The sequence below is a fragment of the Oenanthe melanoleuca genome, chromosome 5 (assembly GCF_029582105.1).
Source record: "Oenanthe melanoleuca isolate GR-GAL-2019-014 chromosome 5, OMel1.0, whole genome shotgun sequence".
NCBI classification, from domain to species: Eukaryota; Metazoa; Chordata; class Aves; order Passeriformes; family Muscicapidae; genus Oenanthe; species Oenanthe melanoleuca.
In genome coordinates this window covers 38,175,002-38,193,271 of record NC_079339.1, presented here as the reverse complement: position 1 = coordinate 38,193,271, position 18,270 = coordinate 38,175,002, and the positions used below count along the sequence as shown (strand labels likewise).

Sequence of the window (18,270 nt, the reverse complement as noted above, 5' to 3'; positions counted from 1 at the left end):
ACAGCAAATGTAACCAAATGATATCAAGTAGTACATTTATTCCATATAGTAAGTCAGCTTCTGACAGTGAGATGTATTAGAATATAGTCTCTGAAGGTAAAGGGTGGAAGGAAGGCCTGTTGCTCAAGATACTGAATGTTTGAACAGTGCCTAGCACGATGAAGTCCTGCTCCTTAGCTGGGGCTCCTAGGTGCTCCAGCAAAACAAACACTTTAGGCTTTAGTAGATGGACTGCATAGGCAGTTTTGAAATGGCGTTCCACAACATGGGCTAAGTGACACCTAAGCAACAGACTTCACCTTTTAAGCTCTGCAAGAGAGAAACTTGGTCCAGCAGATCTTCTCCAACTCCAGTTTTAGGATTCATCCACTATCTACCCACCCCTCTGTGCACAGTTAAAGCAATGTTCATTCATCCCACTGCAATATGGTGAGCCTCAAGGAGGAATGATCGATCCCATCTCAGTCACCACATATAAGAGGGCGGAAAAAAGAGCAGCTGGTCTCACCCTCTTCTACTCCAATAATTGACTCAGTGTCTGGCAGGTGCAGAGACTCAACACCAAGGCTGGGCTGAGAGTTCATGGAGATAAGATTCTTACTATGCACTGTCGATTCTTCCAGCAAACTGCTGCCCATCAGTGACTCTATTGTGAAAAAAAAGGGTAAAAGAAAATTCTCATGATGCATGACACTGCAGTGTAAGATACAATCCCTGCCCCACTTCAAGTCATATTGACTTCTTCCCTATACACCTACTTTATCCATTCCTACTCTTTGGGCATCCAGTGCTCCAATGAATGGAAAATACAATATGTTTATTGTTTTGAACCTTACGATGGTGGAATCTTATGCAGGATTGGCTTTCTCTTTAAATAATTCACATTGAGTAAAAACCCAGGCTGCTTGCAACAAGGAAACATAAAAAAAGGAAAAAAAACCCACATTAAAAACCCCAACTAGATTCATATTGATTTTGAAAACAATATACATATCTGCCCCTTGATCGCCATCCAAAAATACACTTTTGTCTTCTGTCCTAGAAAAGGGGAGAATAAGCAGTCCTCATCTCCAAGAGGAACAGACTTTTGTTTCTTAGTGGCTAGTGGTCTCACATTATCAAGACAAATATCTTTTCTTTGACCATCCACTAATCTTTTCCTGCACTTTTCCCCCAGAGTGAGTGTGCTCCCTTCTTTACCTGGCTGTTCTCGCTCCCTGCTGCCAGCTGTTCCAATTCGGGAGTGGTGTTTCCTCATATGCACATTTCTGCTACCACTCTGGGAAAATGTCTTCCCACAAATTTGGCACTGATGGGGCTTCACTCCTTGGAGTCAAAGGGGGAAGAAATATCCCAAGAATTACCAAATGGGGAGAAGAGACCTCAACTAAGAAACTAATAACAGTTTTGAAATGGCTGTTAACACCACTGGTGCTAATTTATCAGTAAAAATGATATGAGAAGTATTCCCATCTCCTGGAGGGCCATAAGCTTCTAGAACAGAAGAGGTTTAGATATCAGTAATGGCAGTTGTTGAAAAACTCAAGTCTGAAGAGTAACAAAATCTTCAAGTCAGATTGATGAGAGGGAACAAGTTATTTGGAATAATTTACTCATTGATATGGAAATACTTGATGTACCCCACATAGACTAAAATGACTAGAGGCAAGGAAGCTGTCTCCTGCCATCACATAATGAATTGCAGCATCTGGTTTATGTTACTGAGCAGAGACTTGATCACGACTTGTCACTGAAAGGATTTCCATTTTAGAGAGCAGTTCATCATTTTCACATTACAAGCATGCTGTCCATACTTCTTGGCTCAATGGCATGGAAGCAAGGAGACAGGACAGAAAAAGCATGGTGAACTCAATCTCAGATGTTATTACCTCAATAAAATCTCCCATTCCCCAAAAATACAATTTTCATTGTGTACTGATAATATTTAAGATAGATTGATCAAACCAGAAGACAGAAGCTTTGAAACACTTGTGAAATACATTTTTCACCTAAACCTTTGTCCAATTACAAGTATGTAGTAGGAAAAAATAAATAAAAACCCTACCTATAGCAGAAACCCACTTGCAAGAGATTTCAGATTCAAATGGCTGTGGTTAATACACAGAGATGCTAAAGTCTCTCTTTTGAATAACCAACTGGCAGCTATGAACAAGATACTCAACTTCATGACATTTTAGAAACAATTTTTAAAATCATTTTTAAAATTAATTGGAATTTATTAATAGAAACAATCTAGAGGATTGAAGTGTACAGGCTACAGGCACCATGAAAGGGAAGTCAAAAAACACTATGACCAGAAGTTCTGTAGAAATCAGGAAAGGAAATCAAATCAAAGTCCTACAATAAAGGTCTTTTTTCCAGACAGATCAGAGAATATCAGATGAAGACTCTTACCTGAGTGGACAACCAAATGTTTCCGAAGACTGGAGTATTCAGCAAAGGAGCGACCACATCCCTGTGCCTGACACAGAAAGGGTTTTTCCCCTACAAAGGAAAAGTAAGTTCTTAGATTTTGGGATCACAACTTAATCTGATTGCCCAAGTCCCTAAGAATAGCCTGGACATCTCTACTCCATTCTCCCATCTGGCCTTATGTATATTAGAGTTCCATGGAAACTCCACATCCTTCCTAAGCTTCCTAAGGCTTTTACAGCATTCTCTTAATCAGAGGAAACAGTGGCATTATTTTAAAATATTTTTAAATATTCTTATTCTAATATTCATTATTTTAAAATATTCCTAGACCATCATTCACCAAAAGTGAAGCAAGGAATCACTGTTTCTAGATAATCTCCCAAGTCTATAAATAATAATAGAGTAATATAAAACTACTTGGTCTGTGATGTATCTTCTACATGCAGTTCTCAACAACCAGCTCTCTGTTCCACACACTCACAGGGTCCTGCTCCCTTTCTGCCTTTCAGTGCCAAAAATCCCATTAACTGTAATTCTCTTCATATCAGATTCTATCCTTTATTCGAGATCAGGCTGAACTTGCCAAAATGCTGTGAGAGATGTGTCAGTCATTTATATCTATGTGTGGAGGAACTGCAATTCAAGGCACAAATTGTTCTCATGGGCTGAAATTTGTATCACAGCTATTTTTGATTTATTTAAATTATTATAAATTGGGAGGTTACTACATTAATGCAGTGCAATAAAATTAATCTGCTTTGGACACTCAGTAAAGCTAGACATAACTTTTGCCTGCAACATCCCACTCAAGAACTCAATATACCATGTTTAACACTATGATTTTAAGTCTTTAACTGGACCCATGTACAAGAGTAATAGCAAGATCACAGGAGATTAGGCAAGCTATTTCAACAATTTATTTTATAACCTATTTGTAGTTCTTTCAGAGCAAACTTGTTTTTAAAGGTGTTTCTACTGTGACTTTGCCTTTCTCCCTACAGCTCATTTATTAGCCTCTTATCTACAATAGCATTTGACAGCTGTTAGCAAAAAGGATCAACACAGCATGTTCCAATTGGTGTTACAAAGCTGAAATATGTAGCAAAATCTCAAACACTGATTGTACTTTCTGGCTCACTATAAATCTTTAAAAGTTTGGAAAAACTACCATTGACCTAAGTAACAGTGCACAGTTCCATCTGTAAGACACCTCAGAGATATCCTGCAATTTCATAATGCCTTTGGTCTGATCAAATGCTTAATTCCACATTATCCATTTGCAGCTTAGAAAGTTACTATTTACTCCTCCAGAAGCTACTATTCTATTGGTTGCAGAATGCTCACTTATCAGGGAGGATTGTGCATGGATCAGCTGGGCCTATTAACTTAATCTGCACCTTGGCTGGAGCTGTAAGTGGAAAGGAAAACTGCAAAAAATGTAACTGCTGTTACTACACATTCGAAATTTTATTATTGGTATATACAATTTTTAACTACATCCCAACATCTGCCCCCAAACCATGTGTTCTAGCTAGACTGCACATACTTTAAAATAGCAGCCCTTTCCCAAGTGTATCCACAAACCACATACCATACGGTCATGTTTAAGTAAGGCAGAAGGCACAAGCAGCTGCTGGCGACCCACATCATCTGTAATTTCATTTTACCAGGGAGGCCTTGTTCTCTCACACTTGTCAAGGTTACTTTGAAACGTTAACCAACTGTAATACAATGCTTCTGAGGCCATCAGGGAATCTCTAACAATATTCTGAGAAGCTTGAACTGGGCCATTTGTTTGAGTGTTGTGATAACCCTGAGGCTTAAAAAACTAAACAAACAAAATCACCAGAATATTCATTATGAACTTTGCTAGTCATTAATTAAATTGCTGGTCACTATTAAATTGCTGGTGATTTCAGCAGAAACTCTCTCAAAGCCTCTCTCAAAGAACTTTCTAATACAAAAACACCTAAAGCACTTTGGCTGCTATACCAGCTTCTAAAACTACTGACAAGGCAGGATTATATTCCCCAGAGGAGCCATCATAAACAAACCATGTATAAAACACAGCATTATGAAATAAAGGTTCTCGTTTTATTTACTATAAAAAGCTGAGCATGAATTGAGAGTATACAGGCTCCAGCATACCATAACATCCCAAATTAGCATTGCCACAAGCACAGCAGTCTGCACACCATAATGCTGTCTTCTAATTAATGCTTTTTTTTCTACTTTTCTTTGCTACTATATTTTTTCTACTCATTCCACTGCATTCCTCATTTCCCTGTGTGTCCCAAATGGAGTAATTCTACAAGCAGTATAGGTAACACAAGCTAGTCAGTCAGGCAAGATGTCAGTACAGCTCCTCCTAAGCTATTGAGCCTTTCAGGAATTTCAAATATCCTCTTTACAAAACACAATTTCAGAAGTCATGTTCACTAATGATCCCCTGGGTAACAGTCTAGTTTCACACACCCCTCCCTCCACCACACAACTGGAAGGGAATCTTCAGAGTATGTGTCTGAGCAGAATACAGGATCACCACACACTATTTGAAAGGTAAAGCCTGTGTGAAACTATACAGGATAGTAAGAGAGATTAGCACTTGATTTATCTGACCTATGGTCAATGTGAATTGACAGAAAAGGGACATTAATGGAGGGCAGAGGTAAACAACATAATACTTTGAATAGTTTGAGGACAGAGGAGGAAGTGGTTTATTCCTCAGGAAAGACCCCACCTCAGCAGACCACAAAAAGGTGAGGTCTAAAACACACCAGTGTGAATTCGTAGGTGGTTCTTCAGGTTTCCAGCTGTTGTGAACTGTTTACCACAGCCCAGTTCTGTGCACACAAAGGGTTTTTCACCATTGTGAGTTCTCATGTGCACCTTCAGCCTCTGCAAAACGTAGAAACTTTTTCCACAACCTTCTGCTGGGCAGGTGAAGGAGCGGTCATTCCTGGAAAGCAATAAAAAGCTGTTTCATTACCAGCTACTGCACTGCATTTTTTCATGAACACTTGACTCCTTTCTTTTATTAAATATGAGTTCCTGTTAAAATACAAAAATTCTAAACCAAACATAACAAGGACCTGCAAAATTATCTAAATCTAATCCAAGGTTTTCAGCATAATTGACTTAAAGCACTCAACAGACCTAATATATTTATAAGAATAATACCAGGTTTTCATAGTTTGTCAGTGTTAAAACCTAACACTATCTCAAATACAAAGTGCACTTTTTCAAGGTCGTAACAACAAATAGCTTCATTCTGCTCACCGGTGTGTTTTCAGATGATACTTGAAGTGAGCTGGCCATACAAACGTCCGATCACAGCCCTCAACTGTGCACTTCAGCTTCCTTTCCACACGAGGTAAGTGAGGAATGGGGCTTGAATCTTTTGGCTGCCCATCTCCAGTGCAAAGATGAACATTTTCCCCTGGAAAAAAAAAAGCCCACCGAAATCTAAAAAATTACTATAATGTGTCAAATTTAATAGAAAAAACAGCATCATATATGATACAGGATTGCAAATCAGGTATGTGTCTGGCTGCTGACTGTTTAGCATGCCCTACATTCTGCTGCCTAGCCTAAAATAGGGATCAGACACAGACTTGCAAACCTTACCAGGCCCCTAAACTATTCCCAACAAGCCCAAGATCAGCTGCTACCAGTTAAAGCTTATCACAAAAAGAACAGAAAGCCAATGCACCAGAAATTGTAAAAATGGTCTCTATATCAGTATCAAAAAAAACAATTTTAAGTATCAGCTAACTATCACCTATTAGCTAAGCTATTTTTAAAAACACCTAAGCTAAAATAAGAGATATCGCATTTGCTTACAATTATTTATTAAAATATTTAAATCAGAAAGCATGTGACTAAATCCAATTATGTATTCTCCAGAAATCTGATCTCCAAAACTCAGTGGAGCTAAAAACAAAGTATGATTCACAGTATATATTAAAAATAGGCTCTTAAAAGTGAAAATCAAAGTTGAAAAATAAGCAGCTACTGCCAGAAAGAAGATATTCTTTACATGTATCAGAGAGCTAGTAGGCTACATGGTTCCACTAGAGTTCATTCCTCAAGAAAAAATGAGAAGTCTATTTATACTGAAGAAAAAAAGCATAATTGTCCTGTATAATCCTGTCACTGATGATTTGAAGATGCTATAACTGATTCAAAGCAAGAAAGAAATAAAGAGAGGAAGAAACAACGTGAAACTAGGGGTCTTATATGGAACATTCAACTTTTGAGACACAACCTGTGGATTTCCTACCATTATTGCTTGCTTTGGCATTCTTTGCTAGCTGTGCCCGAGTGGCAGCAATTAAACTGTCATGGGCCAACTCTTGCACTCGTAGGAACCATGGGGTACTGCTGTCTGTGCTATCATGAGAGAGAAAGTCATTGGCAGAATCTTCTGCTTCATCTTGAACAAACACCAAGTGCTCTGCGGGAGACCCCAGCCCTAGAAAAGAAGACAAATTTGTGAAACAATAATGTAACACAGGGAAATTTCTTCTGCCTCTCAGAGATTAGTGTTCATAGCATGAATGAAATAGCTGCCCTGAAAAAGTCGCCACTGACCTCTACATTGTAGAAAGATGCTGATGACTAAATGCTCCTAAAATATCCAATAATACTCAGCAAATTTCATGACCTTTACTCTTCGTAAGCAGCAGGGAAAGAGTTGTATGCCCTGCATTCTGCTGAGACATATCCAGCCAGATGACAAACAGAGGAACAATTACCTGCTCTGGTTAGGTTGAGAAGAATGAATGAAGTGCTGTCGCTGGGCTGGAGGTCTTGCAATAAACTAGAAGTTTCTGAAGTTGACAGAAGTTCAGATGGTTTCTGTACGTTCTGTGCCCTTGTTTCCTCTCCATCAGGGCCTACATTTACCTGGAGACTTCTCAAGACAGCAGATGAAGAAACATCTTTGGAGGAATTAGTGTGACTTGGAGAAGAGAGATCTCTTTCATCATCTAATGAGGAAACCAGAGTAAATAAAAGTATAAATACACTACGACTAAAAGAACACCTATGAGAAATTATTTTTCTAGGAAAAGACCCCAGAACTTGATGGGGAAGGGAGGAGGAAGCTTCTAACTAGTCAGACTTGACTATTAAATGAGAAGATTCAGTCACTCTGCTGAACTTGTTCCTCCATCCCTGGAATGTCTTATCAGCAAGAGACAGCAGGGCCAGAGTGGTGAAGTAAAGACAGCTGTATGAAGGGTAGGTCACAAAGACCAGCTACACAGATTTTACCTGGCAACATGAGTCTGTTGCATTCTGAGGTCTCAGTAACAGGAAGTAGAGAGAGACAGGTGATGTCTTTTGGTTCTGATTCCACCAGTCCTTGTCCCAGTGGAATAGAAGTATTTTGAACAAACTGAACCAGCAGCTGAAAAAACAAACTGAAGATTAGGTCAAGAGCAGTACAAATCATTTAAAAAGGTACTAAATCCAGCAGTCCCTACTGTCTTGTAGGAGACATTGAATATAATATGATGAATACACACAGATATAAATGAAAATTTTTAAATTTACATTAATACAAGGAAAGAATTGTTGTCATCTCTGAAATACCTATACACTTCTCATTTCTTTAACATATAATAAACAGCTCTGGATCATTGCAGAGAAAGTCTAGTTAGTCTATATTTCTTTTAATTAATATTTTACCACTTGATACTTTACTATGGTCTAATGTTTCAAGTAAATGTTTTCCACGTTCCACCTTTGGTACAGGTATTTTTTTTAATCATTGACTTTAAATACTTAACTGAAAGTTGGCTTTTCCTAAAAAAAAAAAAAAAAAAATAAAATAAAATAAAAAATATCAGAAGACTAGTTACAAAGATGTCTATCATATGGCTATTCAACATAAACAGATAATCAGAGAACAAGGTTGGGATGACAAGGGGGAGAATATAGACAGCCTTACCCATCCAAATCAGCTACTCCTAAAACCATCAAAGATGGACAATCAACCCACACACTAAGAGGATTAACAGAAGAAACCCTTTCCAAAATACTACACCAAACAAGGGGGACTATTGCATAAAGAGATACAGGACTTAAACTGAGATGCATTCCCTGGGGAGGAACTTGGGACTGGTCAAAAGATTTAGGGGGATTTGTACAGGACTTATTAGGTTGTTTAAGGGAAAGGCCAAAGGCAGGAAAAGGAAAGAATCAAGATAGATCAGGACAAAACAAACACAAGAAAATAGAGAGGAAAGAATAAAGGGGCCCAGTGCATATAAGCAGGAAGTTGGTCAATTCAGTTGTGTGGCACAGTCTAACTTTCAAACTCCATCCTGTTTTCTTATTAGATTCCATTCCTACCTATTTCCTGGGTGGTCCTGTTCTCTACAGTGGGCCTCTAGTTTCTAGTGTGTGTCATATGCTAATGAATTCCAAGCCAGCCTAGTTCACAAGTGAAACAAGAAGTGTGGGGACAGGTCCCAAAGAAACGCATGAAGATTTTCCTTAGGCAGCAGAACACAGAACCAGGTTCTTTGTGCTGCCCATGTTTATGAGGATAAAGCTATAAGCACTCAGCCTGTGTTCATATGTTTGGTGCCAATCATATCTTTACAGTGTGTGCACACATATTTTCAAACAGGTACTAAACCTCACTAGTGGCTGGATCTTATATCAGAATTAAAGAGCTGTCCTCATGTTTCTTGACTAGCCCTGAAGGAGAGAAATTATTCAGTCCAGCAGATTTAGCCATCCCTAATACTAGTCAGCTCTGGTAAAAATTAATTCCAGCTAACTCCTCAAAATCCTGAGTTATAAAAAAGGAACCTGACACCTGAAAACGAACAGGAAGTCAGAGAAATTACTTTTTTCACCCTGAAAGCCTTCCCATATTTTTAACCTAGTTCAGAACAGCAAAGCATGTACCTTGTTTACTCATTCTGTCTCTTTCACAACATCTCATGTTTTTGTCAAAGTACCAGAGATAATGCTGGGCTCCTCTTTACCTCAAAGGCAGGCACAGAAATGCAACACTTTTTTTCTGTTATCAACGCCACAGCACTTCATATTAAAATATTCTGATTTAACAGAGAAAGTGCTGCTGGGAATTAGGAGATAACACAGTCCAACTTTTGCAAATGGACTGAACAAATTCTGTGAATTGCTCATGTTTTTCTAAACACAGTCTCAAATCCAGAGATTTAAACTCCAGAAAGATGAAAAGGGGCCAGGTGTAACACACCCAGACACATACTCCACGTTTCAGGGAAAATGCTGCACAAAGCATATGATCATGTAGGATCTATTTGTTTGCCTTTAAGCTCTGTCAAACAAATTAACTCCTATACTCACATTCTCAGGTTTTTTTTTTAAACACTAAAGAAATATGGAAGATAAAAATACACTAAAAAGTTAAACCTCAAGTTCCTTATCTCTAGGAAACTTTGACAAAGATCCTGCATTCTGCTGCTCTCTAGCAAACAACTGTATGTAGCAAACTTCCTTTATCTTTGGCATTTAAAGGAAATTGTACCAAATAATTATTCAAAAGCTACTACCCTCATTGTGACACATTTTAGCATGCAGTCACACAGAGCCCAGATGGACTTGCCTGGGCAGTGAGATAGTTCATCAGTGTCAAAAGAGACTAAAAAATCCTGATGTGCCCAGATGTGCCCATTGTATATTTGTGATTAAAACCCAACAGTCACAGATAATTTGATTCTTATTTTGCATGTTGTGATTGCCTTAGTACTTCCTTTTCAAAGCTATTGCCATCTAATTCCAAATTATTCCTGTGGCAGACACCAGCCTTTTGAGCCCCTTTCACATCAAGTGAAAATCTGTTAAAATTAAAGAAACTGTGAAGAAAACTTAGTATTTTGTGCTCTGGTTTTCTAAGCTCATTTCCTCTCACAAAAACACTAGAAACACTGATGCCTTCTCAAACACTTATCACAAAGAGCTGCTGCTATAGGAACCCTGAAGCTTTAACAGCCCTGATTGGTCTCCTCTGGGACCCTCACCCACACTGTCTCCCTAGGGGCTCCTTTTAAGCTCAGTTTGGGCCAGTCATTCCCTTCCTCAGTTGTGCTGTAGGTTTATCTGTCTCAAGCCCTGTCTGTGGGATGAACCTCAGATATTTACTGCTTCTGTGTCCCTAGCCCCATCTTCTGCTGCTCCTACCTGGACTCTGGATAAACCCTGGACCTGGTTCATCACCTTGCCTTATCCAGGGCTGAGGGCTGGATTCCAGCACCTGTCTCTGCCTTCCATGCTCAGATGCTACAGTATTGTGTCCTGGTCTGTGAGAGCACTGCCTGGGCTGGGATCACCCTTGACTCCCTGCTCACCCTCCCTTAGGAGCAGCCTGTCATCAGTGACAATTATGAAGCTACAAATTAAGTCCTGAAGTCATTCAGATGGCAGTGTGCCATTTGAACTAAGCCACAAGCCAGATGGCACTTTGAAAAGTTAGAATTGTTTCATCTTATATCTAAGATTATCCAGAGGACCTAACAAGAAGATGGAACATTTTTTATGTTGTCAAAAAAATACATAGGCAATAAGAGACAGTACCTCCCCCAGGGCCATGTATTCTAATTTAGGATTAAAAAAACATATAGGAGAAAGAGAAGTAAAAAGAAAGTTAGGAATAATGAACAAAGCAACCAGAAAAAAGAAGTAGGCACTAAGCACTGTGAACACAAAGATGTAAATTATTGGATTGTTTTTCAGGTTGATAAGCCCTACTGCTTCTTACTCATGAAACACTTGTTTTAAGGACTTGCCTATTGTTATACAAAAAGACCTAAATGAAACCTGCCTCCTACAAGAATAAATCTTTGCTTTAAACCTTCCACTTCAGCAATAAGTGGCAACATTAAGCCACAAGGGAAAAGCAAAACGCAGCAACCACAAACAGATTCTCAGAAGAAAAAAGTTCCTTTTAATTTGCTTTGTAAAGCAACGACAAACTAGTACAGAGAATTATGAGAGGGCAAAAAAAGCAGAAGGAAACAGACATGAATTATGCTCATTCTTAAAATGTGGAATAAAAAAAACCCCAACCCTTCAAACAAACTTAAGCAAACCAATCATCAACTCCAATAATTCAGACAAAATAAAAGTTTTCACTTTAGTTTTATCTTGACAGATTTCTCCTAAACCTTCCTGTTCAAAATCATTGAATACCTTTGTGGACAACTACAACAACTGGAATATAGAAAATAACTCATTACAAACTTTGTGTTGTGCTTTCTTAAGCTTCTCATAGTTTTATAAACAGGAAATTATAAGGGAACCTGGTAATTGGCTATTCAGCATAGAAATTTAGGAACAGGACAGGTGGTAAATTAAATGCACAGATACAAAAACACTAATAAACTGCAGATGCATGAGAGTAAAAATACCCAGAACTCCTGGGACACTAATGGATGAATGTACAGGAATAATTTGAGTGTGATCTTGAAAAAAATTCAAGCAGAAACTTTGTAAGGAATAGGAACAATGTTATCTTGGGTTACCAGAACCCATATCTCATTGGCAAGAGCAAACTTCTTATGGGGTATCGGGGAAATTCTGGGACTGGGTAAAACATGTTAAGATATCTTGAGTGGAGACTGTGGGACTGTGAAAATCTTATGAATATTTAGGGGAAGGACCAAAGGCAAGGAAAGGATCAAGGTAGATAGGAGAGAAACAACTATTGGGAACAGAAGGGGGATTGAGGATAGTACTGGTTGACCACATCAGCAGGCTGCACGTTGCTGCTCTGCATTACACTGGGGTCTCTCTCATCCTGTCTAATGCTTTCTGTTCCTAAATGGTTTCTCAGTACATTCATCTGATCAAATTCACTTGGGCATAGCCTGTGAAATAGAGAAAAACAATCTGGAAACCCAAGATCCTGGTCAGAGGCTGAATTAAAAAGCCCAAGGTCTGGAGATGGATTCTGGAAGGACTTGAGATTTTGCAGAGTGGACAGATGCATGACCACAAGTATGCATGTCAGCCAAGGGAGGACATGTGTGATATACCAGCATATTTCAACCTTTTTACCTGGTAAGCAGGGGCAGGATTAGACCATTTGTGGCCTTTTTTTTCTCCATGGGAATGCTATTTGTGTTTGAGTGTGCTGGTAAAAGCCCTATCCTGCCAAACAGCCATGTCTGCATTGTGTATGCGTGCACAGGCATATTTTTGCAGTTCAGGCCCAGGCGCACCCCTGTGTACACTTGGGAACAGTGCAGTGCTCTCATGTCTGAAAGATCAGGAAGGCAGAAACCTCCTAGATGATACAGTATGACAGGTCCCATAACTAAATAACATCTGGCATCACAAACAGGCCCCAGATGGGCAGTAAATACTCCTGAGATGGTGACTGTAGAATCCCTGCATAGGGAAGAGACTGATCCAGTATGACCAAAGTGCTAGAATTTGTAAGCAAAGCAGATAGGTCGTCTTGGGATACCAGATTAGGAATAGTTAGGGAAATTGTACAGAATATTAACAGAATACCAAAGGAACAATAAGGATTGTGAGATGGCTTTAGTCCCTTGGAATTTGAAATAAATTTTAATATTGCAAAAGGACATCCTTGACTTAAGAGATTCAGACTTTATGGGACAGACATGAATCATACAGAGAATCTATAATCCTTGGAGAGCAAAGCTCAGCTGCATCTTGATATAAATAATTTTATTTTTGCTCTGCCATATTACCTTCTTGAATACACCTTCCTTTAACTACTTCTGCCGAAATGCTACATAACTGAAAATTCTGTAAATAATGCAGACAGTCAATGTATTAAAAAAATCTAAAATATTTCTTGGCTGTTGTCACTAAGCAAATTCTTTTTATCCCTGCTGGTCAACAAGAAATGCCTGTACAAGATGATCCAGGGCCTATCACTGCAAACAATGCAGAATGCTTGTGTTACCAAAAGACTAGGATATTGTCCCTGACCTGAGAGGGGAAAAAAAAACCCAAAACAAACAACAACCAAAAAACTGTTTAAAGAACTGAGAACCTCTACTAGAAATCCTTAACAAAAAAACAACCCCAAAAAACACAATTAAAAGAAAAAAAACCCCACCATAAAAAACCCAAACCCAACCAATCAACCAACCCAGAAACAAATGATGACATGGCCACCTGGAAAGGATCATATTAAGTTTGTGTCCCATAACAGATGATTCAAAAGCCAAGAAGTGTCAGGCAGCTGCTTTGGCTGAAGTAGGGGTTGCTGGGAGGGACAGGGTAAGAGGGTTCTCCAGCTCAGATCTATCCTCCCACTAGACAGCTGGAGAGCTAGACTACATTCCCAGAGCAACACGGACCATGTCTTTAATCAAAACCATTCCTGTTCTAAATTTAACCAGTGAACCACAACAAAATAAAGAAGTCAAAAGAAAATTTAGTGGAGGGGGAGGAGAAAGAAGGGGCTGGAGCTTAAGGGTGTGCAGGGCAGAAGGCTTGTTACCTAGAAACTGGGATGTCCTTCTCCCATGCAGCCTCTGGGGAACTAATTAAATCACTAGTGTCTCTCTTTGTGAGGCACTGAGGAGAGAGAGGCTAAAATACCTCTCTTCACCCTCTTTTCAATAACTAATTCAATTTACAGAACAGAGTTGCAATTCATTTGATTGTGCCAAGAGTAACCCCAAGAACAGAAAGCACCCTGCACTGTTAAGCACCCTGCACTCCACAGTATGGTGGAGGTAACTGGAAATACTTGCAAGTATAATAAATCACTTCGAAGGCTTAAAGCATGCAAAATGCAAATCTTAGCAGTTCCCTGAGGAATGATAGTTACATAGCTTTGGGGGCAGGGAGTCCAGAAGAAAAAGCAGATCCATCTGTCCATACAACTGTCTCCAAGCAACTTTATAACTTTCTGTGAAAGGAGGATTCACCTCTATTCAAGCATGATTTATTTAATGGTATGTTGGTGGCTTCTTTAGGGATAAAACCAGTAGCAAAAAGTCTATGCAATAGAGACATAGTGCTTTGATTGTTACCATCTAGATGTCACAGAAATACAGCTAGCTCTTAATTAATGCATTTCTCACATGGTAGGGTATATGAAAAAACATCTGTGGCTGTAGGAATTGTGGTGCCATGGCTCTCTAGAGGATATAAAATCATTATTTACTTTCAGAGATATTTGAACTGCTATGTAGAAAAAGTGTAAAAAGGGTATCTACCAGCTTCACATCAAAGGAATAGAATATAGTACTAAGTTAACACTCAAGTTTCATAATCAGAACTAGAAAAAGAGGCTATGTATAGATGGAAATAAATAAAAATTTTTAGCATAAAATAGCCTTGATCAAGATTGAGGAACATGGTTTAGAAGACAGCATGTACAGAAAGGATGCCCTCTCCAACAACCACTGTAACCTTTTTATGTACCAGCCCTGTTTCTTCTGGAGAATACACAGCCAGCTCATACTATGGGCTTGCTGGGAAGGAAATGCAACTCTGCCATGAGGAAACAGGACTATTATGTAAACAAGCCTAATTACAAATACCATACTCAAGTCGAGAAAAGACAAGGCCCAGTTACAGCTGCTATTTGAGGAATGAGCATTCCAATTGTCCTGGTCCTGGCTGTCAGAAATAATCTAAGGGAACCCACCCATTCACAGACAAAAGTAACAAAGTCCTCCCACCTTTAGAAATCAACGACAAGGCAAGAGAGAGGAACTCTCTGCACATCATGCTGAGACTACTCAGAGCTGCTCCGAATTTGCAGCTACTTTTCCTGAACAGTTTGACTGGAAGGGCTTTGGCTACCCTGTTAAGAAACAAATGCTTTAACATTTAACATCACATGGGCTGTAATGAATTACCAGCACGTAATCATCATTCTTTTTAGAGTACCAGTTAAAGATACAGCATGTATCTTTAACATACAAATTGTATGTTTCATAGAAACAAGACTCAACAAAAAACATTCAATTAAGTCTTCCCCAAAAGTTATTTCATAGCTGTACTATGTCCTCTGCTCTAGGACTTTAGCCATCTGCAGAGGTAAAGCTGAGAACCAGGAAAAGCAAGGACACCAAGTGATACAACCCCTGCATCTATAAGTGGGGAAATGCACAGAGAGCTAGCTAATGGCTACTCAACCTGAAAAATAAGGCAAGAAATAGGAGAGGCAGCAGCTGTGGTGCTGAATGTAACAAACTGCAGACACTCCTATCTAGCACATTACAATTAGTGTAACAAAACCCAGAATTCCTCTGCAACTGATTAGTGAGCCACTGCTAGAGTGACATCTTGTAAAGGTTCAACCAGAAATTTTAACTGGTAAGAAAACAAAGCTATTATGGCGTATCAGAATGGATCTCATGTGACAGACCAAACTTACTATCTAATATAACAAGGACAGCAGGATGTGTTAAGCTTATTATGCTATGTTTAGGGAGAGGATCAAAGGAGGAGTCAAGGCAGATAAATGTAGAATGAGGGGAGAGACTCCAATCATAAGTTTGCTGGCTTCTATGAGTACACTTCTGTGCCTGATTACCATAGTCCCTCCTAATTACCAAAGACATTCCTAAATATCCTACCCACAAGTGAGTCCACTGCTAGTGAGCTTCTAGTTGACTAATGCAAGTAGGAGGCTACCAGAGTCTGAAAAAAAACCAAAAAATACTTCAGCCAGAAACTGGCTATAAGCCCTAGGTCTGGGCAGAAGGACTGTGGGTCTGGCAGAGAAATGTGAATGTGAGTATGCATGAGAGTCAAAAGTGATGAGGGTACAGCAACAGCCCATTAGCAAACCATCACTGTTCATGCTTTACCTGTGCCTGTGATAATGTGCATGTTCATGCTTTACTTGTGTTCGTGGCCAGCTGTGCATGCACAAACATCCCTGCACTTCACGCCCAGCTGTGCTACCAGCTGAACCTGGAACAGTCCAGCAGCCTCACATGGAGTAACCAAGATCCCCTGTTGCTGCTGCCTACCACTTCTGCCAACTGCTTAATGGAAACAGGACTACTTTGAAAAACAGGACTGGCTGACGCTGATAGAATAATTCAGATTGTCCAAAACCAAGTAAAGTCAATTTGGTTTGAGGGAAAGAAAGAGTCAATTTGTTAATTTATTTTATTCTCATAACAAGAAGAGTGCTGTAATAGTGGGGAAAAAAAAAAAATCTGAGAACAGGCAAGAATATTGGCTGATACTTGAAAGGAGGTGAAAAAAAACTTGCAATATTTTCTCATTTTTTACCATTCAAATCCAAGCATAAAAGCATTAGATACCACTAAAAACACTTGAAAAATTAGTACATAAGCAGCAACCTGAGTAAACTCATTGAACTCTAAGTGTTGCCCATAAACATTCCTGGGAACCAAACTCAGTTCATAATTGCTCACCTCAGGTTTGGATTCTAACTCATCCGATAACATTGATTCAAGTGTCCAACTCCTGCAGCTGTTCTCAGCAAGGCACAGGTATTTTTATGGTTTTTTTAATTTTTTTTTTTTTTTTTTTTTTTTTTTAGTTCAGAGAGAACAACACTCCCTGATTATTTTCATATTTTCCTAAGTGCAAACCAGTGTGGTGGTCCTTCTGCAAGAAGCTCTGTTGTGGAAATAATTAATTTAACCTAAAACAACAAAAAAGGAAACATAAAGAAAGAGGAACTGAAAAACAAGAGCAAAGCAAAAAGAAGTGAACACGTGTTGATGCAACTGTAAAATATACTTTGAGGTATCAGTAAAACTCATTTACTGAGGTTCCTGGATTCCTGTTTTCACTGAATCAAAAAATAGCCTTTAAAAATTAATTTCTCAGTGTTATGATGTTATTTACCACATTTTCCATGCAATCACTAATTTTCAATGGAAAATTGCCTTGTTTGTTATGGAAACGCATGGGATCAACTGCAAATCACATAAAGCATGCAAGATATGAGGAAGCTGAATTCCCAGGCCACAACACAGTGGAATTATCCAATTATTGATAACAGGGAGCCATCCACAAACAACCGGTCAGCAGGAAACATCAGTTCTTCCTGTCAGTCGAGATATTTCACAGAATCAGAAATTTAATTTCTTGATAAACCCAGATAGATAGAACTTCTTTCACAAATACCCATATGATGTCTGTGCTAAAAAGGGAACACGAGAACAAGCTTTTCTTGCCTGCCGGGAAAACACCCAGACACTGCCGATGGGAGAAAAACGTGAACTACATACAGTTCTTTCCCCTTTCCAACACAACTACGAACCTACGGACTATGTTAAAAAATTAACGAGAATACTGGATCAGCTAAGCAGAGAAGCTAAAAGCCTTCCTCTCACACTCCTGGCAGCGGCACTGCTTCGCTTGCCGTGACGGGGCAAGACAGCACACACAGCGAGCGCGCAGTAACCAGGGCCCGGCGGTGCCCCGCGCCCACCGCTGCCCTGTCAGCCGGTGCCGCCAGGCCGGGCCCCCAGTGACCCACGGGGACAAGAGCCAGCGCTGCCAGGCCCGGCTGCCCGCGCTCCGGCCGGGAGGAGCCCGGGGAGGAGCGGGGCAGGGCGCAGCGCCAGGCCCGGCGGGGCAGGTGCCGCCCGCCCCGGGGCGCGGGTCCGGCCGCAGCCGTGAGGGGCGGCGCGGCAGCGGGGACGGCAAGGACACAAGGGCCGGGGCGTCCCCCCTCGCTCCGCGGCTCGCTGGGCTCCCGCACCCCGCGGAGGGCGGCAAGTCCCACAGAGGCAGCCAGGACACCCCCACCACCCGCCTTACCGGCATCTCCGCCGCCCGGACGTGACGGGCCCGGCCGGAAATACCGCGCGGGCTCGGGGAGCGCGGGGCGGGGCGACGCTGCCG

At 40.1% G+C, this 18,270-nt stretch overlaps 1 protein-coding gene across 4 annotated transcripts; it reads right to left on the bottom strand.

Moving 5' to 3' along the window:
* Positions 1-18: 18 nt before the first annotated feature.
* Positions 19-18,269, bottom strand: ZNF410 (zinc finger protein 410). Of its 4 annotated transcripts, XM_056492645.1 has the most exons (10): positions 18,187-18,269; positions 16,827-17,059; positions 7,714-7,849; positions 7,194-7,427; positions 6,719-6,910; positions 5,716-5,875; positions 5,214-5,395; positions 2,416-2,505; positions 1,201-1,326; positions 19-646 (listed from the first exon to the last, which is right to left on the bottom strand). In XM_056492645.1, the coding sequence occupies exons 2-10, from the start codon at positions 16,857-16,859 to the stop codon at positions 462-464; spliced, it is 1,338 nt and encodes a 445-aa protein (XP_056348620.1). In that variant the 5' UTR covers positions 16,860-17,059; positions 18,187-18,269; the 3' UTR covers positions 19-461. The 4 variants fall into 4 exon arrangements, with proteins under 4 accessions (XP_056348620.1, XP_056348623.1, XP_056348622.1 ...); XM_056492648.1 differs by lacking the exon at positions 1,201-1,326; XM_056492647.1 differs by lacking the exon at positions 16,827-17,059 and having other exon boundaries at positions 18,187-18,231.
* Between the last annotated feature and the right edge of the window lies 1 nt (position 18,270).